Below are 21,356 nucleotides of genomic sequence, written 5' to 3' on the forward strand. Positions count from 1 at the left end.
TCCTCATTCCCTCCCGGAATATTCCAGGCGGAGTCAAAGTCCGTCATGACCCAGACTGAGATCAGAACAGGGTTGGTTCTGACGGAGGCGTTCTAGAGGGGAGGTCATCTTCCTCATGCTGTGTCCGCGGGTCCCAGCCATAGACACGTTAGAGGGTTCTGATGTCATGTCTTCCCCCTTCCTTGGCTGGTGGGGGGGGGGGGGCTTCTAAACACCCATATCTAATACATCAGAATGCAGCAGCCGCTGTCCGTCAGATAAGAACACCCTCTCTCCCCCTATAAGAACATACTCTCCCTCCATCCTCTCTCTCTCTTCCTCCATCCTATCTCTCTCTTCCATTTCTTGCCATCAGTTCAGAATTAAACACAGGGATCTATACTGCCCTACAACGGAAGAAAGGGGTATCTCACCAGAGTGCAGAACTGAGAAAAATGAGTTTAAAGCTTTTTTGTTGTCCAATCAAAAGTATTATAGGTAGAATTATGAAAATTTGTCAGATCTTTGCTTTTGTATCAAGTAATTTAGCTGTATAAAAATATTTTGCTTAAACTCATCCTTTGACCCCTATTTCGGAGTTACCTCTTTCTGTCATTGCATTACTGCAAAATAATAGCTGGTCATAAAACACAAGAAAGGGGTATCTCAGCTTTGATTCATAAAATGGTTTCTGGTCTCAATAAGATCACTCACTGTATTAGAATCATGATAATTAACAGGAAAGTAGTGCATAGAACAATTTATAATCAATATATAGATCAGTATTATAGAAAATATAGTGTAAATGATTGTGTATATTAATACGAAAATCCCATACACAGAAAGAAGACCGTATCTCAACTGCGGCTACAGCGTGTTGTACAGTAGGGTGTGTTTGTGCATTCTAGACACAGAAAGAAAGAGGTAACTCATGATACGGTATTCTCTCGTTGTTTCCCCTGGGGTTTGGGGAGATACGGTTAAGACCGCCCACAAATATCTCCACATTTTACATTGACATGGAGTCAAAATATTTCTCCACATGATAAAGTAGACCTTTAGTGTCCCAAAAATGACAAAAACTCAATTTTGATAAAAATCGAGATACCCCTTTCTTCCGTTGTAGGGCAGTATAGTGGAAGCTAATTTAAAGAGAGCGCATGCACTACGCTCTACCAGCGATTCAACAATTGTCCTTTGCGTCTGCACACTGTCACCGTTCTTGTAGTTTCCTGCACTCTGCAACTGTCCTGCAGTTTGTAAGCATGGCACATCTGCAAAAGAGTTCAAAGGCACCTGAAGAAGACCTAGCAAGGTGGAAACGTTGTGTACCTGCACAATAAAATAAGACGGTGGAGGAGCAGCTGTTGTAAAGGACATTTCTTTATTTTTACCATCTGTGAAAAGAGACCTGGTCTCAGTATGTTGTCCCCCTGTCCAAATAAAAGGCTTCCATCTCCAGCATCCATCATATCTGGGAGAACGGAGCAGAATGCTAATGCCGTCATTCACACTTCACTTGATCACTCAACAGCAGCAATCATCAAAGGCAATGTCCCTGAAACGAGGCATAGAGAGAGACCGAATTAGGATTTTAATGACCCTAAACAAAAACCCGATGCGCTTCGCCTGCGAGGCCCCGATTGCGTCACTCCCCGAGGACCGCCCGTCTCCCTCTTCACGACGCGGCCGATCGACGCACGAGGGGGACGCCGACACAAAGGTGTCCGGGGGGCGCCGGGCCATTAGGGGAGCAGAGTGGGTTAATGGGCTCTGCGTTGGGGGATATCTGCTGTGTGCAGGAGCAGCGGAGAGACTGCCAGTCATATTCCCAGGAGCCTAGTTATAAGAGCGTACATGTCCGCAGACACACTGGTACTGGCAGACAACCAGATGACCGCATGACCGTACCAGCAGACAACCAGGTGACTATGTCCTACCGCACTGCCCTGCTGATGGGGAGAGAGTGTAAAGGATTTTTATCCTTACTTTAGTTAGATTGTCAATGAACACGCTGAGTGGTCGATCAAGCTGGTTTTAAACAAAGTACAATAGTTTATTCTATGTTACGATTCTGCAGAAGCGGACCCTCGCACCGGAAGTGATTCCAGGCAAGAGTCCCGAACGGGAATAGGGTTCGTTGGTTTATACAGGAGAAGAGGAAGTGACAGTTTCAGGGGAAAGACAGGGAAGTGATGTCACACAGGGAGGGATTTGTAGTTCTAACAGACTGATCTATGAGAACGAACTACAAAGTTAAGATTACAGTCCAGGGGGGAAAACAGAACACTTTGTTGAGACTTGAAATTCATTCACAATTCCCCACTTTGTGGATTAAATATCCACAACTATAATAGAAATGAAAGAATCAACAATGTGAAATCAAATTATAAAATAGGCCTATCATAAAAATAATCCAACATCTTTGGCAAAAAACCCTATTCTACACATATGGAAAGGAAGTAATCTATTTCTCCACCAGGTGGAGCATAATAAAGATTTAACAAACTCAAGTTATTTAACACACCAAGATCATTTTCTTCTCATATGCAATCACTTACCAAAACTCCTCACCTTAATTTGGCATAAGCAAGGTAAAAAGATACCATGATTATTAATCTAAGACATCATATATTCATGACTGAGTGGGAAAAACCCTATTTGTTTTAGAAGAACCCTTAAATTCAAATTAGAACCAACAGATTATGTATCAAAATATTCCAAATAGTCGATGTCAATGGCACAGACATCATCAAGATCTTGAATTGAATTAATAGTAAATTTAACTTTTTCTATCATTATTTAGGCAGCATAGGCATATCTGGAACAGCATTTAAACATACACTTAAGAATATTTAAAAAATAATAACGATGAAGAACATGCATACAACTGAAAACACACATATTTGAGAATATCCAGGACTTGCAAAAGCATTCCATTTAGGAACATTATCTAAGATCTGAATACCTTTATCGTTTGCTTCATGGAACTCAATGTAGCATTGGGATCTGAACTAACCGAACAGCAGATATAGCCAGTATTATCTCTAAGGGAAGTCTATTTTGTAGCACCATCTTTTCCATGTAATTTACTTCTGTAGCTAAGGCTGAAATTACTTGGTATTGTGCGATCATGTGTCATGCGTTCATGAGAGAAATAATATACTTAAACTAAATAGAAAATTCGAGACAGCTCTATGGTGTCTAGTTTGATTGCTGATGAATTCCCTGCATTTGAGTGTGATCAATCTTCTTAATCCTGGACATTACATGAGCAAGATAACATTCATATGACACTGTTTGCAATTTAAAGTTGAATACGCTGTTTCCCTATAGCTCAAAAATACACCATTTGGAATGGCTCTCTGAACCTTAATTTCACATCTCATAAATCTGCTTAAACACTAATTTGTCCTAATCTATGTGTTGTATCTGAAAATATTAATACATGCTGTGATGTATTGAAAAGGTCACTTCAAATTGTTTAACTCGCTTTTCAAGTTCAGCCCTGTGGATGCAATTCTGTTAGGCTTCATTTTGATACTTGGTTGATGTAGTTAGGTGCAGAGCAGTTAAACACAGTTAAACACAGTCCCCTGAGAATAGTCTGGAACAGCTCTACAAAGATCAACTTTATAATTATGAATTTTCAATACTTCTATACCCACTCTAAACTAAACTCCAGTCACAGTTTCAACAGTATAACCTGGAAATCTCTGTTGCTTTCAAATCTTATATATATATATAGAATGTAGTATTTTCCATTCATCTTCGTCTACCGTATAGACTCAACAGTCAAGTGGAGTGCAACATTCAAATAGGACAAACGCTTGTCCACGTTGCCATAACGATCCTGAGAAGGAGGTGACAGGCAAGGTCATTTCTTTCAATAGCTCCTCCTCAGAGGAAGCCACAGTGTGGTGGCCCATGATTGTGTTTTTGCTGAAGTGGCGCTCAGAGTTGTCATCCTGACAGCAATGAGGCGTTATTCTTTGTCTGATTCCTCATCTGAGACCAGAGAGTGAGCTTTCGCCCTGGTGGTGACACAGGATATTGCATCCTGGTTCTTGGAATTCTCAGGCCGGGTGGCCTCGTCCTGGTTTGGAACCAGCCTGCAGTGGCTGGCGTGTACCCGCAAAGTCCTCTCTGCTACGTCTGAGTTAGCAGCAGGAACTGGTACGGGCCCAGCCAACGGGCACTCTGGTTTCAGGTCTCTGCTCACAACCCATTGGCCTGGTTGGAAATGATGCAGGTCGGCTCTCTCAGGTCGGCAGACCTGTGAATCCACAGATGAGAGACACACCATAGACAAAACAGGACCGGACCGCAGCTTTTAGCAGCGGAGTTAGCAGCCATACTGGACACAGGATACTGGACACAGGATCAGAGGTTTCAATAGGAGCTTGGCCTTTGCCACCATTTCTTCTTCAGCTCTGCATCTCGTTCTTTCAACTACTTTCTAATTTCCTTCAACTACAACCTCCTCACTACCTTCAATTCAACTTCCTCACTACCTTCTTCACTACTACTAGTCTGTTTCATTAGCAACAACCAGTTAACTTGATAACATCCTTTACTCCCCCTCTTTTTTTAAACATGATCTGGTCAGTGTGCTAATTTGAAAACATAATGAAAGCATGGAATATGCAGTATAGGTTATGCTAACTATGAAATGAGCATTCATTCAAAATCAGAGTGAGAGGAGAATATCTGAGAGGTTTGAGCGTGGCTTAATTGATCTCGTTCAATATGTTGAGTCATGTCTCTCTGCCTTCTGGAGGAGGAAGCAGAGTTAAGAACAGTGCATCTTTGAAATGCACGGTCAACAGTTCAGTCTTATTAAAGCAGCAGCCACGCTGTGTGTAGGTGCGATGTAAATTATGAATAGTCACAACATGCAGGACATGGATAAAATCGCTTGCGCAATGCTACTAGGTCTAAAACAGCGTCAGTGGTAGTTGCCACTTGTTTCAAGTAGGACCCAAGTCCTTTTAACAGAGTCAAGTCTTTTTAGTCAGAAATACTTAAACAGAGTGCATTAGTCATCGTCAAAACCAGTCGGGCTCGTCAGTCCATGTAATCTTGTCAAGTGGAGCTAGCTTTTGTCTAATGAGGGTTGTCTGCTAAATCAGGGATAGACTCTGCAGTAGTCTATTACCAAGCAGCCTTTGTTTATTTATCATTAGTAAGTGACCAAGGTAATTAACCTGCTCACGCACCAATTAGATTTAGGTCTTAGAAATTCTATGGCCATTTCCTAAAATAAAACAACATATTCGTATCATCAAACCATGAGTCCTTGTTTCTAACAAGAAATTGTTATTCAAAATAATCATTTAAAAAGGGGAGCGCCAACACATTATGTAAAACAGCGCCCTCCAATGGTGAAAACAAAAATTCCCTTAAATCAGGGTGAACAAATGGAAAAAAAATGCATTACTCATACCAAAACAATAAATGAATAGCTTCATACGGGGTTCTCAAATCATGAACAAATATAATTTATCTAAACCGCTCTCAAAAGAACACTATGGGTGTTATAAGTTGAGCTCAATTTCAATAACCACATTTCTGCATTTGAGGACAGAGGGTTATGAGCACGCTTAGGACGTGATGGTTCCTTGGGTCTGACAACCACTTGGTTACTATTCTTAAATTTAGCCCAGATCATATCTATCTCTTACCCACAGTCAGTTGGGCAACGTGGGGGTGAGGCGGTTGACCAGCGTCCCCACGAACCAAGGTGTCAGGCCATCTTAAAATGGGAAGTCAGTTACCCCGGTTGTATCCAATTCTTGGGGCAGCCACCATCTCTCGTCCCGTGCCTGTGTCTACTCTGTAAACAAACTGCAGATATAATTCGTGACACATTTGTTTTACCATGCAGCTGTCTCCGTGGGCCGTCAGACGCACAGACAAAGCTGCATGGGCAGTTTACATACAATAAAAGACAGACAAAATAAAAGACATTTCAATTTCTCACCACTCTTGTGGGTAACACCAATTCTTAGAAATTATGCGCCGGAGGCACATAAACATAACAAAATAAATCATAGACCGCAGTTTTGATAAATTGGAGTGATGTCTTTTCTTTTTTTTTTCAAGAATATGTATCTGAGCATATTAAGTTAACATGACAAATACAGTGAATTGAGGTTGAAGTTAGCATCATCTAACACAACTTTAAGTGGCAGTCATTTCAAATTATTAAAATACTTGCAGTTCCAACCGGTTTGGCATTTATCCGGTAGTCCAGGAACGTCAATTCTCTGTAAAACTCAAAACCAATGAATGTGCATCTGAAATCAGTAAAACATGAAATCTTAAACAAAACAAAATTCTCAAAATTGGGTTGTCAGATAAATGTATTAGACTAAGATATTGGCAAATATGAATGATTTTTCTTTTTTCTCTTACCTCTACCCTCCCCCCCCCCCCCCCCCCCCATGTCACGTACACTCTCACTCTCCCTAGAATGGGAGAGGAACCAGAGGAAGGTGTCTCAGAAGAGTAATACCCTAGGGGGGGCGTTATTTCAGACATCCCTGTTTAAGGGTAAGGGTATGTAGCAGCCGTAGAGATGACAGTTGGTCGAACAGGAAGGGACGTTTGGACAGGAACAACGGACGTGGCCTGAACCAACAAAACTGTTTGGATAGGTGTCACAACAAGGAGGGGCCAGTATTGGGGGTTGGTTGAAATCTGCTTAACAAGGGACATGGCCTGAAACAACAAAACTCTTGTTTGGATAAGAGGTCAGAACAGGAAGAGGGTCTATCTGTCCCTTCACTTCACACACACATGCTTCAGTGCACTAAAAATAACTCCCATTTTAAAAGAAAATATGAGAACAAACAATGTAATTAAAAAGTTACAGAAAAAAAACTAAACACGTTTAGTCAACCAAATTACTGCTGTGCTGAGAGATACTTGTTTGTTTTTTTATCCTGTTATATATTTTTTTCCCAAGATGGCAGTCAACAGAAGCCAAAATGGTCGACCCTCGAGAAGAGAAGAGGGAACAGGAAGTCTCTCTTTTTTTTTTCACACAAGCAGCCACGCAGGAAGTTTAACCACGTGTGCACAGAGTTAGCTAATCACGTGGGCTAATCAACATGTGGATGAGGCAGCTAGCACATTGAATACAATAGAACAGAGAAGATAGCTAGTTTGTAGCTAGTTTGAGCAGAACAAAAACAGTAGCCTAGCTAGAACGCAGCTAGCACGAAAATCAATCACAAATGTACACAAACAAAAACCCAGCATAACCCCAAAACACCCAACATAACTATGGGTTTCAACAGTTAAACAGGACCTCAAATCCCAAAACAAAAACAGATCTACCTTGGCGTAGACTCAAACATACAATGGACCAAACATTGAAGAAGCCTCAGCTTCACATGAAACACAAAACGCAGCACAAAGACATTTAAATGCAAAACCAAACCGTAGCATGTACAGAAGTTTAACACTAAACAAAAACCCAGGATCTGAAATCCCAAGACAAGACAAACAAAATGAAACAAAACAAGGCCTACTCGACTCACTTAACAAAAGCAAATCACCCGGGGTTTAAAAGTTCTCGAAGTGTAACAGCCACCTCCGTGTAAGGCTTTTCGAGAGTAATAACGCTGTGTAGTACTCCACTATTCAGTACTGATAACGCTGTAAAATGCGTCGCAAACAAAAACCTAACCCTGGTTAGATACATAGGGCAGGGAGAACATTAGGCATTTTAAGCGGGCACGCGGTCAACAACCGGCTTTAAGAACAGAAATGCATGTACAGAAATGCATGTACAACAACCAGGACACGTGTGCGCGACACCGGCTCGAATAAACACTATTGTCTAAGTTTTCACACAGCTGAACAAACAAAAGGACCACTCTTAACTAGGTTCAAAACAACGTACCAGACTCCAGCAAATTCCAGGCTGCCTCGGGTCTCGGGGGAAAACCGCACCAACTAGACGCGTCCCCGAGATTGAATTCCCCCCGTCCTTTGAGAAAAGGACGACACGCGTCCGTGAATGCAGCCCAAAACACACACGAAGTCCAGCAGTCGTTCCCTTTTAGAGCATTACCGTCGCCATATTGTAAAGGATTTTTATCCTTACTTTAGTTAGATTGTCAATGAACACGCTGAGTGGTCGATCAAGCTGGTTTTAAACAAAGTACAATAGTTTATTCTATGTTACGATTCTGCAGAAGCGGACCCTCGCACCGGAAGTGATTCCAGGCAAGAGTCCCGAACGGGAATAGGGTTCGTTGGTTTATACAGGAGAAGAGGAAGTGACAGTTTCAGGGGAAAGACAGGGAAGTGATGTCACACAGGGAGGGATTTGTAGTTCTAACAGACTGATCTATGAGAACGAACTACAAAGTTAAGATTACAGTCCAGGGGGGAAAACAGAACACTTTGTTGAGACTTGAAATTCATTCACAAGAGGAGTGAAGTACAGCCCCTATTCTGCTGCTTTGGCTTCATCACAACCACAACCCAAGTAGTTCGACCAATTATTCCACTCCCAACCACCTGCTGTGTGTAGTAAACACACACACACACACCTCCTTACTCGCCACTCAGGAAACACGCACGCACAGTAGTTTCAAATTCAATCATTATGTCGGTTTCATCCCCCCTTAAACCTTTCATAGCAGGATATCGGTAAACAGAGCATTTGAATGTGGCTGCAATTAAGCCTCCAATTTAGTAAATGTCAAGGGAATGGTTTCCTGGAAGTGCTGCATTGTTAGAGGCAGTGTCATCACGTCGTATTGACAAGGAAGTGACAACACCCCTACTTTCACATTAACACTCTGTGGATGAACCCCATCCTCCGTAGAATCTTACCACAGGGGTGTTGTGTAAACAAACCGCTGTTGATACAGACAAACACACAGCTGGTGAACAGGACGTCTAACCATAGCACTAGGACGTGCTGTGTCCTCAATTGGCACTTCTACAGAGAATGCAACAGCAACAGGACGTCAAGCTGGAGTCTGTCATGCAGTGTTTCAGTTGAGACAGCGGGGATGATTGCTTTAGCAATATTGCTTTAGGTGGCTGCCAGAAACCATTAGCAAGGAGAATGCAGGCCTGTTGTGAACACCACTGTACAGGCAGAGAGTAGGACGCCGACTGCATATCTCCAATTTGGAAACGCTAGTCAGCCCCCCCACTTCTGAGGGGGAAATCGGCCAGCCTTAGCTTGCATCATCCTGACCACGCAGCTTAATTATGTTTTCCTAGTGCCGTTAATGCAGGCTCGAAGCTTCGCTTTCTGATGAGGGATTTCAAAACAGGCGAGGCGCTCGTCTCTGCCCGGGGCGCACCGAGCTACTTAGCGATATTCTCTGTCAGTTGAAATAGCGGGTCGCCGGTGATGCGAGAGCATTACAGATCCAAGAAGCTGCTGGAAGTTCCATTTATATTAAGAGTCTGGGGCTCCTTCTGAAGTATCAATCTCATGCGGAACTGAATTAAGCTTTAGACAAATTCGGGGGAATGGTTACATCCAACCTTCAACGTGAAACAAACACTGTAAAAAAATAAAATAATAAAACGCACAGATTTCAACTAAAATATACTAATTGACTGCATCACTATAAACTCATAGGCTATATCAAGTGGAAACACCACAGTTCTAAGCTTGTACCAGAATCTGGTTCCTGGGTTTGAATGAAATGAGTGAAACAGACAGCAGAGGGGAAAAACACTTAGGGGCCTATTGAGGAGACATGAGGAGAACATCAGCTAAACAATTGTGTATTTCCCACAAGAGGCACTCATAAACACTCAAACACCCATGTTAAACTCTGCCTCCACTCTGTGTTGCGTTCATGCTCTAATTGCAGTAGCGATTTATGATAATGGAGGCAGAGGCATGGACGGCGCATCCTTTTTGCTATTACCAGGCCAAAGTGCAGCCTTGACATCGGCAGGAAAATAGAGCCTTCTGCGCCGGGGGCCCCTGAGTGTTCTGCACCGGGGCCCCCTGTGGGTCTGGCATTTACGCCAGCCCGCCTTAATAGTTCACGGGACGCACCGCTGTCTACGCTTCAGCGGCTGCACCCTGGAAACCGGAGCCTCTTCTGCCTTGCGGCTGGACAGGGGCTGGACAGGGGCAGGACAGGGGCAGGACAGGGGCTGGACAGGGGCAGGACAGGGGCTGGACTGGGGCAGGACAGGGGCAGGACAGGGGCTGGACAGGAGCAGGACAGGGGCTGGACTGGGGCAGGACAGGGGCAGGACAGGGGATGGACAGGGGCCTCTCTCCGGCCTCAGGGACGCGGAGTCGGAGCTGGTGTTTTGTCAACCTTGTGGTGCCGTGTTTACCACCTAAATAAGCCTCATCCGTTGTTATGCACCTCTTGTTTTTGCGCCTCTCTCTCTCTCTCTCTATCTCTCAAGCACAACAATGAGTCACCGACATCTGCCCAACGCTAAAGACGTGAAGAAAGCTGGTGTTACAGCTAAAGTTGGCACTTTAATTATAATAACTCCCAGGGAGGATGGTTCGTCATCTTCAACTTCGACTCGAAACGCTGCCAGAGATAACCAGATGCTGTCGTCTGTTTGTTTTGCTGTGGTCCGGGATCTTTATTCATTTTTTTGTTTTTTTAAGAGTCCACTCATCAATCTTCATTCAAATTAACGGCTGTTGCAAAACTAGTCAATAGATGAAATGGGCCTTTCGTTAAACAGAGTGAGAAAAAAGAGTGTCTGGTCTGTAGGTGTGTGGTCTGGCGTGACAGAGAGGCTACACCAGGAGGGCCGAGGGAAACCGTTGTGTAGCGCTCATTCGTCATGGCCGTCGTCATAGCCGTCATCCTGGCGGCCGTTAAACCCTGGCGGCGTTCGTGCTGTTGAGCAAGAGCGGTTGAGCCTGGATATATGCTGAAGAGAGGTCCGTGTGAGAGAGGGAGAGGGAGGGAGGGAGGGAGGGAGGGAGGGAGGGAGGGAGGCAGAGACAGGGGAGAGAAAAGACAGAGAAACAGGAAGAGAATAATAAGAAGAAGAGAAAGCGTGTGAGGGAAAAAAAGAAGAGACAGATGTTGGTGAAGAGAGAGGAGGAGAGAGACCAGAGGTGCTGGGCAGAGCAGAGACAGAGACCAGCAGGTCAGAGAAGGGGCTTCCTGCACATTAACACCTCTGTCATCTTTACGATCACTCTGCCCTCATACACATCGCAGGGGTGGAGCAGGTGCGTGTGTGTGTGTGTGTGTGTGTCTGTGTGTGTGTGTGTGCGTGAAAGACCAGTAATTCCATCAGAGCAGGGTCAACTTCTGGGGAACGAGAGAGCGAGAGAGCGAGAGAGAGAGTGAGCGAGAGAGAGAGAGTCTGAACTTCTTGCTAACCTTGAACAGTGTTTTAGCCCAGCTGGGCCCAAACCTGGGAATTGTTCTGAAAAGGTCATTGACGCAGTGATTGAGTAATCATTGCCCTGGCTGCCACAGTCCAATCTCTCCCAACACCAGCAGGCCAGAGCAGTACAAGCCATTCCACGGCTTCCCATACAAAAGCAGCTGGAGTCACCAAGGGTGTTGTAAACAGAAAATGTGCTGCTGTTTGAAAATGAAGCGAGTTATAAACGAGTGGTCTGTACAAAGAATTTGCTGGAAAGGCAGTCCTTGAATGTGGACATGAGGAATGCTGACCGTTGTTTGATCTTAGCAGGGCAAATTAACCGTTTATTTAAAAAATCTTCAGGAGCACGCCTCCCTGAATACTAGTGAAGAACATCTGCCTCAGTGTTCAGCAGTCATCAATATTCAAAGAAACTTGGCATTCAAAAAGTGAGATGAACACAGCAGTACCCAGCCCCTTCTTTGAACTTGCCAACACAGTGAGTATGTTTGCTTTCAAAGTTCTGCTCCTTCGTAATACAAAGGTTTAAATCCCAGCAAAGCCAGTTTATGGAAGATCTGGTAGTCCCCGGTGCCCTGAGGTAAGCAGTGAGCCATGACGCGGGGCTTCCAACGGCCTTTGAACATCCCCGAAACTGACACAGCAGCCTGCCTGCCCCCCCTTCCAGAGCAACGTCCCCCAGAATCAAACAGAAGTACAAAGAAATTCAACCCCTTCCCAGAGACTTTGCGTCAGTTGCTTCTAGCATCCAATGCTGCTGCTGGTGATTACTGCTGAGATCAGAGAGCTTTTATGCAACTGAGGCTGTATTCAAAACAACAGGGCTCAACCCTACACCCTATCAAGTATCTTCCCTTCATAGTGAGCACTGTGAAGGGCATAGGGAGTAGGGTGTGAAAATAACGCTTGTTTGGAATGCCCTTCAACGTCATTTTCAGGGCTGTCGCACGTGTCAACAGTCTCTGTCACAAGCTATGGCTAATCATATCCATTGTTAATTAATGAATCCTATCTCAAAGCTAAGCTTTCCGAGTGGGAAAGTGATGTGTCCTGATCTCAGGCTAATATAAGCCCAAAGCAGTGGGGTCGTCGAAGAATTTCACAAAGTAATTGTGCATCACCTGTTTTAGCAGCGTGAGTTTGACACAGCTGTAGCCGATCGGCTAAGCATTGCTACTTTTGCGTCTGACGTCCCATTCATATCTCAGCCAAGCACAACTATGATTGAACTCTCCCACTTTTATCTTGCCAGCGTGTGCTTCTCATTATCACTGGGGATGGTGAGAAGCTTGTGCAGTGGAGGGATTCTTTATTGTGAATTAGATGGTGGGTTGTATTCAGACATAACGTAGGCTGGTACTGTCAAGGATCACAGCTGACTGATGCACCCTCCCCTCCCTCGACAGAGGGTTATCAACTGGGCTGGAATTCCATCTCTGCTCACTAACCAGCAGCTGGGCCAACTTGGGCTACAGTAGTTAGCTAGCTACAGTACATCGTAAATTTGTCAAACTGAATAATTACCACACACATACCATGAAACTGCCGATAGCTAGTTCAATTATGATGTAACTAAGATGCTGCTAAAAAAATCCACCAACAGATTTATGTCTGTGAACTTTCAATGTTGCCTCAAAGTCCACCATATGTGTTGATAAATTATTGACCATAGACGTCGCAAAGAGTTGTGGGAGCAAAGGGAGCAAAAGTGACCATTACTTGTGTACATCGAAAATGACCGTTACGAAGGACCCTTCGAAGGGATTGCACCCTTCGGATTGAAATGCCCTTCAAAATGGCGCCGGTGGGCGTGGCCGCGATTATAATACCGTTTACACCAAGAGCTGCTAATACAACAAAATAAATCAAATCAAACTTTATTTGTACCAACACCATCCAACACACTCCAACCACGGGTTTGAGAGGCAAGGCAAAGAAAACGCTGTTCTGAGTTCAAAGTCGCTTTTCTTACTCTGCTCAATGGCTTTCCAAAAGTTCCTGTTAACTCCTTTACACTTTCTATAGGGTCAACTCAAGAATAGCACCAACAGTTCCCCTGAAGAAGATGTTTCATTGAGAGCAAGTGGGACTGAGAGGCCTGAGAATCCCTGCGGCGTCCTCCCCTCCTAAAACTGCCTGTTTAGGTCGAGGCCTCTTCCTTTTCTTGCTGGCTTAATGGATTATGACAGTAATGCAGCGCCAGGGCTTAATCCCTCACAAGCCTCCGCTGCCGACTCCCCATCCTTCACGGATAAAAATGTTTGTGTGTGTTTGTGTGTGTGTTTGTTTGCGTTTGTGTGTGTGTGTGAGAGAGAGAGAGAGGCGAGGACCTGCCAGCAGCCTGAGACGCAGAGCGATAGCGGGGCTGAGGTGCCCGCCGCTCCGAGCCAAGGCATTTAACACTGGCGTTCAACTCTGGCTAGCATGCTAAACAACACCGCTGCTTTGAGGGCTTCTCTCACCTCATGCTCACGAACATGCCAGTCTGCTAGCAGCCTCTGCCAAGGGTGACTGCAGCTAGGCACACATGGCTACCCACCTGCCTGTCAAGCTCAATGTTCCATCACTGCTCTGCCCAAAACCGTGAGTTAGTGACTCTGCATGTTAGCTTTCCCCTAGTCTGACTCACCGGATGTAGGTTTTGGGGATACGCCTCATCATCAGTTTATTACTGCCCAATCAGTGGCAACGGATGATTTTTCAGGTCCAGTCAGATTCAATCCAGACTACATGAAACAACCTAGCAACCGCTCCTCCCAAGATGAGTGATTGGTTTAAAGAAATACTGCGTCCACTCTCCCCCCTCCATCCCCGAATGGTAATGAGTCGAGACAGACCTTTCTCCAGCACTGGCAAAGTGTGGAGATATATCTGTCTATTCGGAGAGACTAACCAGGGCAGCTGTGGTTCAGGAGGTACAGTTGAGTGGGTTGTCCAAAGATCACAGGGTCAGCGGTTCAAATCCTGGCTCCTCCTGTCCACTGAACCCCTAATTGATCCCAAAGAGCCAGTTGGCACCTTGCGTGGCAGCTGCTACCAGTGGTGTGTGAATGGGTAAATGAGAGGCCATTGTAAAAGTGTTTTGGATAAAGGCACTATATACTGTAAGTGCAGTGCATTTACCAAATTGTATCATTCTCCTGCTAGCTGGTGTGAAGTAGCTAAGTCATACTGTAGGTAGGGCCTCTGGATAAAACCAGATCCTATTTATCAACACTTCCTACAATTGCATCATCACTTATCAGATAAGGGTTTTGGCTCATTTGGCCATTGGTAGCTAGCCAATTCATTCCTTTGTTTGGTGAGAGTGCCATAGATCTTGTCATAGTGCAAATTACACTCCATTAAATTAAACTCCCGGCATTTCAGAGAGAAGATTATTCTCTTAATCATCTGCAGTGCAAATTACACTCCATTAAATTAAACTCCCGGCATTTCAGAGAGAAGATTATTCTCTTAATCATCTGCACTCTCATTGGGAGTTAAGTCAAATACCTGTCTCTAATATATACTTAACGGAATTGAAAATGTTGGTGAAAAAAGTAGAAAATATCAAGGAAAAAAGGCAATGGGAAAAGAAGTGAAGTGCTGCAATAGACGGGGTCCAATTACACTGCATGAAGAGGGATGATCCTCTCACATATCAGGCCGTATCATATCAATCAGCTCCAGGCGGACTGAGAGCTGCGTTTCCTCGAGTAGAAAACCCAGCAGACTCCGCTTGGCTGCCCGTCCTGGGTACTGTACATGTCTCGGAGGGACATCAAAATCCAATAATTTGCCGTTCCCACCACTCCCCTCCGGATCCCCCGCTTTAAATAACCGTGCATCTGGCACAAAAGCATACTGTAATCACCTACTGTATAGCCCGTTGAAGCAAAGGCCGGTTGCCTCCCTCTTCAAAGCAGGACCAGAGTCCCCCCGGAGGGCGTCGTCGTCAAACAAAACCAGCTTTAACTCTTTGCCAAGTGGCAAGGAGGGAGAGAGCTGAAGATCTATTGTGTGCTTCCTGAGTTAACAGTGCAAGCATAACAGTCCCTTCACCGTGGTCAATTATTTAGGTTCAGAGAAGGCTGCAGAGGGCACTGTGTATGAGTGTGTATGAGTGTGTGTGTGTGTGTGTGTGTGTGTGTGTGTGTGTGCGTGTGCATGTGTTTTGTAGGGCACTCCTCTATCCCATTATAGTTTGTTCAAGCAGGAGAATCAATACAAAATGGTTGACCTTAAGAGATCCAACATGAGCGGGTGGGACGGAAAAGTGCACTGAGTTGAGTAAGACTACTCGCAATGAATGGGTCCATGTTGACTGACCGGTTATCGGGATACCCCAGGAGGGATGGACTAAGTGCTCGGCAGGTACAGGCAAGGGATACCAGAACCACTGGCCCCGATGTTTAAGGAAGATCTCAAAGTACTCCACAAAGCTATTGTTGTTCTCTAAAAAAACAATAACCTCATTGCAGTCCAGAGACTCTCCCCTCTCCACTCACTGGAGGAGACCGCCGTGTCAACACAACAGCATTTTGCGTACGTAGTGGAAATCCCATCCCAGAAGCCGGATTAGGGGTAGCGAGGGCACGGAAGCAAATCCACTTCTCTATGGGAGAACAACCCCCCCTCCCCAAACGATGACACGTCCCCCCTCCAACAATGGTGGGCTTAAGCGTCAAGTCTCTTCCAGGTAATCTCCTTTTGAGCTTTTCTCGAGAAGAGACGGGACTTACTGACGCCAACGGAGACAGATTCATGACGGGGGTGATAACCAACAGCCAGTACTGTAGTCTGGAGCCCTGGAGCCCTGTCACAGTGTAGTGTCCCTGCATTACATTACATTACATTACAGTCATTTAGCAGACGCTTTTATCCAAAGCGACTAACAATAATTGCATTTAACGTAGGAAGAGCCAATGTACTACTACTTGCCAGAACTCACAAGTGCATTTTCTTTCTAAAACAAACAAGTGACTAAGAGCATCATCTAGTGCTGAAGGCAAAGTGCAAGAATCACAATCTAAAGTACAGTGCAATATAATATAATAAGTGCTTAGGTGGGAGGATTGTTGTAGTACTTCTTGAAGAGATGAGTTTTGAGCCTGCGACGAAAGATGGGCAGCGACTCTGCTGTCCTGACATCAGTGGGCAGCTCATTCCACCACTGCGGGGCCAGGACAGAGAAGAGCCATGACCGTGTCGATCGACCGCAGGAGCCTCGGAGTGACGGGGCAACCAGTCGCCCTGAGGTAGCAGAGCGTAGTGGTCGGGAGGGGATGTAGGGTTTGACCATGGCCTGGAGGTAGGAGGGGGCTGTTCCTTTCATTGCCCTGTAGGTTAGCGCCAGAGTTTTAAACTGGATGCGAGCCGCTACAGGGAGCCAGTGTAGGGAACGGAGGAGGGAAGTTGTGTGGGAGAATTTGGGGTGGTTGAACACCAGGCGAGCAGCAGCTTTCTGGACAAGTTCCAGAGGTTTAATGGCTGACGCCGGTGCCCCCGCGAGGAGGGAGTTGCAGTAGTCCAGGCGGGAGATGACCAGGGCCTGGATGAGTACCTGCGCCGTTTCATTAGTGAGGAAAGGGCGAATCCTCCTGATGTTGTAGAGCATGAATCTGCAGGAACGTGTGACGGATGTGACATGTGAGGAAAATGACAGTTGGTCATCCAGGGTCACACCCAGATTCCTCGCAGTCCGAGTCGGGGTCACCACTGTGTCTTCAATGGTGATGGCCAGGTCCCGGTGCGGACAGCCCTTCCCCGGGAGGAACAGCAGCTCAGTCTTGTCCAGATTGAGCTTGAGGTGATGTGTCGTCATCCACTCCGAAATGTCAGCCAAGCACCCAGCTATGCGTGTCTCCACTTCTGTATCAGAAGGGGGAAATGACAGAACCAGTTGGGTGTCATCGGCATAGCAGTGATAGGAGAAGCCATGCGAGCGAATGACAGCGCCCAGAGATGTAGTGTAGAGGGAAAACAGGAGAGGACCCAGGACAGACCCTTGTGGAACCCCCGTAGTCAGACTACGCGGTTCCGACGTCGACCCTCTCCATGTCACCTGGTAGGAGCGGCCCGTCAGGTAGGATGCAAACAGGGAGTGTGCAGAGCCATCGATGCCTTTCTCCTCGAGGGTGGAGAGGAGGATCTGGTGGTCTACCGTATCAAATGCTGCTGACAGGTCTAGGAGTATCAGGACAGAGGAGAGAGAGTTCGCTCTAGCGGCATGGAGTGACTCTGTTACTGCAAGGAGGGCGGTCTCTGTCGAGTGGCCAGCCTTGAACCCGGATTGGTGGGGATCTAGGAGGTCGTTCTGGTGGAGGTACGAAGACAGTTGGTTAAAGATAGCACATTCAAGTGTTTTGGATAGAAAGGATAGAAGGGAAACCGGTCTGTAGTTTTTGACATCAGAGGGGTCGAGAGATGGTTTCTTTAGGAGGGGGGTGACTCTGGCAGTCTTGAAAGCAGAGGGAAAACATCCTGAAACAAGAGATGCATTGATGAGGTGGGTTAGGAAGGGAAGGAGTTCGGGTGCAACAGACTGAAGGAGAGTCGAGGGAACAGGGTCTAGGGAGCACGTGGTGGGGCGGTTAGATGTTACAAGGTTGAGGGCCTCGTTGGGGGAGAGGGGAGAAAAGTGGGATAAGGTGGGGCGTGGAGAGGAGGGGGGGAGCAGGGAGTGGAGAGAGGGTGGGGATGGGGGGGTGAGTTTCGTGCATGGAGCGTTGACCGGGGGAGGGGGGAAAGAGGATCTGATATCGTTAACTTTCTTGTCAAAGAAGTTGGCGAAATCATCAGGGAGAAGGGAGGAGTTGGGAGTAGGAGGTGGGGGCTGGAGTAGTGAAGAGAAGGTTTCAAAGAGTTTTTTAGGATTGGAAGCAGAGGTTAGGATTTTAGAGCGGAAGAAAGCAGCTTTAGCAGCAGACAGAGAGGAGGAGAATGTGGAAAGAAGAGATTGGAAATTAAGAAGGTCCCCTGGGAGCTTGCCTTTCCTCCATTTGCGCTCAGCTATTCTCAGGCTCCGTCTATCAGTACGCACTGAGTCCGACAGCCATGGGGCAGGTGGAGTTGGGCGTGCAGGCCTGGAGGTGAGGGGACAGAGATTGTCCAGAGAAGAGGAAAGAGTAGAGAGGAGAAGATCAGTGGCAGTATCAGAGGGTAGGAGAGAGAAGGATTCAGGGGCGGGGAGGGCGGAGGTGACAGTAGAGGAAAGGTCAGTAGGGGAGAGCGAGCGGAGATGGCTACGGGCAGTAACCATGTGGGTAGGAGGAGGAGTTACAGGGGAAGAGGGGATGGAGAGGGAGTAGGACATGAAATAGTGGTCAGAGAGATGGAGGGGAGTGACAGAGAGGTTAGGGGTGGAACAGTGTCTAGTGAAGATGAGATCCAGCTGGTTGCCGGCTTTGTGAGTAGGAGGAGAAGAAGAGAGGTGAAGATCAAAGGAGGAGAGGAAGGAGAGGAAAGGTTCCAATTTCTCACTCTGGATGTTGAAGTCCCCGAGAAGGATGAGTGCGGACCCATCATCTGGGAAGTGCGAAACTAGTGTATCGAGCTCCTCTAGGAATTCACCAAGAGGACCTGGTGGGCGATACACAACAGCAATGGTGAGCTTGATTGGATACATGACAGAGACAGCATGGAATTCAAAAGAGGGAGGGGAGAACTGTGGGATGGAGACGAGTGAGTATTTCCATGTTGGGGAAATGAGCAGGCCAGTACCACCACCTCGCCTCGCAGCTCTGGGAGTGTGGGAGAAAGAATACACATCTGACAGGGCTGCGGGTGTGGCAGTGTTCTCTGGTGTGATCCATGTCTCGGTGAGAGCAAGGAAGCTGAGGGAGAGCAAGGATGCATAGCCTGAGATAAACTCAGCTTTGGGCACCGCCGACTGGCAATTCCAAAGTCCCCCTGTCACCACTTGCTCTCTATGAGTTGAGACAGTCGGATAGATGAGGTTAGAGGGGTTACGGAGTCTGGGGGTGACCCAGTGTCTGCGTGACCCCCGGAGAGGGAACACAACAGGAATAGGATGCAAACACATAATGGTACCAAAACAGGTACCGAGGTAAATGTAGACGTACTACCTGTCTAACAGTCTAACTTGACAAAGTCGCTCTTGAATAAGTCGCCCGGTGCCTTTGGTCGCCCTAGCCTTGTCGCCTTCCCGCTGTCGCTGTCTAAGCCGTCAATGCTTAAGGCCTGTAACTGCTGATTGCTAATCGTCTGCCAGGAGAGTAGGCCACTCCCTCAGCCCACTCAACAGGGCAATTAGTCTAGCTCAGGCCGAAACTAACTCTCACAATAACCTTGAATAACAAAGCAGTTTCACTACAAAACTGATGACTTAGCACTAGCTATTTAGAGAAACCAAAATATACTTATGTTTCTAGTTGAGTCTTGTAGCTCCAAGTTCCTTCCAGGGGTTAAAGCAATCCTGTTAGGTTAAACCTGCACATCGAGACACCCCCCCCCCCCCAAACCGCTCGACTGTATTAACCGAGGGCTCCAGAGTGCCAAAACCTGCCTTGCTTTCCTTTCTGCGGCGGGTCAGAGGTCAAACTAGACTTTGAGATCGCTACAGACAGTGATGGATGGCCTCCCCGGTTAGAGAGGTATGCGAGCGATGCAATTACAGGGGGTGGGGGGTGAGGTTGGCGAGCGCGGCCGGCTCCCAAAGGGTGCGCGGAGACAATGAGCCACGCTCACCTGAAGTCGATCGCAAAGCTGTGTGAGATTTATCATCTGGAGTCGATAACAGGGGGAGCATTGGCGGCTTTGGGGTTTGGGAGGGAATGTCAGAATGACAGTCATATCCGGTTACCCGTGGTTACATAATCCAGGATTCGGAGGGAGAAAGCGCGCTGCTGAACTCAATTGATGGCGTTGGGCCTGCTGGGAGAAGCCGCCATAGCGGCAGATTAATCAAGCATCCCAATTGATCCCGAGCCGTCTCCGAGGACAATGACCGCCACCCGCAATAAGCGGAGATAAAGGGAGCCCACTAGGTCATCTGGGGGTCAAGGATGTCCACGCTGGCCAATAAGAAGTCAAAGGTCACCTTGATCTCTTCAAAGAGGCTAGACCGTGGGACAGAACGTGGGTTGGGTCCGATGCCTGTTTTGACTGACTTAAAAGGTGATATGACTTTCCTTATTAAATTCTGTTCAGACCTGTTTATAAAGAATTAGCCTAATTAAAAAATCTGGTCCGGTCACTGTCTGCCCAGGACGTACCGATACCCGTGCCAAATATGAATGCTGTCACACCGACCGTGTCCAAGGAAAATGCGGACAGACCGCAGATACACAGACACCAGATACTGAGAGTTGGTCATTTTCTGGTTAGATTTGATTCTTTTAAACCCGGACAACTTAAATGCAGACCCATGCCTTTGTGGAGAGGATGTGATATGCGTGAATATTATCATCCCTTTAAAGCAATACATCGCGATATTTGGAACTTTACAAACATGTCTGGTGCTAATTCTCCAATTAGATTTACTAAAAGTAAGCTGAATCGTCCAAACAGTCTACTCAGAAAGATAATACATTTAGACATTTATTAGCCTACCTTTTAAAACTCCCGCCCCCGGGACGCAGCATTCAGTCGAAGTGCGCATGCGCAATGTTGTGCTTAAACAACACAGTAGTAGCTAACTATTCCAGCGTCTATGGATATCATGGATATCATGCGTTTTTTAGCTCAATGATATCATGGGGGAGGTGAGAAAACTGAAGCGAACCATCACGGAGGAAGCGAGAAAAAGAAAAAGACAATCTGATAACGTTACGACAGTACGACAGTGCACTTACTCGCAGAGCCTGTGGGGGCGCAGTTCTGAGAAAACCCGAAAAAACGCTATGTGTTGCTTTAAGGGCGCCTTTTCCCTCTTACTCATATGAAATTCGTTTTAAAAATCAATCTAGGGCCCAACAACTTGTTCAATGTGGTTAGAGTCTATAGACCCCCATCTGCTGACATTGGTTCCATTGATAAAATAGCAGAGCTTATTTCACAGTATG

The 21,356-nt window shown here is 46.3% G+C and overlaps 1 protein-coding gene across 1 annotated transcript in view; it reads right to left on the reverse strand.

The window, feature by feature from the left end:
- LOC311328816 (SAM and SH3 domain-containing protein 1-like) overlaps nt 1-21,356 on the reverse strand; it is a gene marked incomplete at both ends in the record, with an annotated part of 59,359 nt that overhangs the window by 8,395 nt on the left and 29,608 nt on the right. The window contains one exon of the mRNA XM_084462724.1: nt 10,028-10,095. Within this exon, the coding sequence (XP_084318850.1) occupies nt 10,028-10,095 (68 nt within the window). The remainder of the gene's footprint in view (nt 1-10,027; nt 10,096-21,356) is intronic.

This window comes from Borostomias antarcticus (assembly GCF_949987555.1).
Source record: "Borostomias antarcticus genome assembly, contig: scaffold_62, whole genome shotgun sequence".
NCBI classification, from domain to species: Eukaryota; Metazoa; Chordata; class Actinopteri; order Stomiiformes; family Stomiidae; genus Borostomias; species Borostomias antarcticus.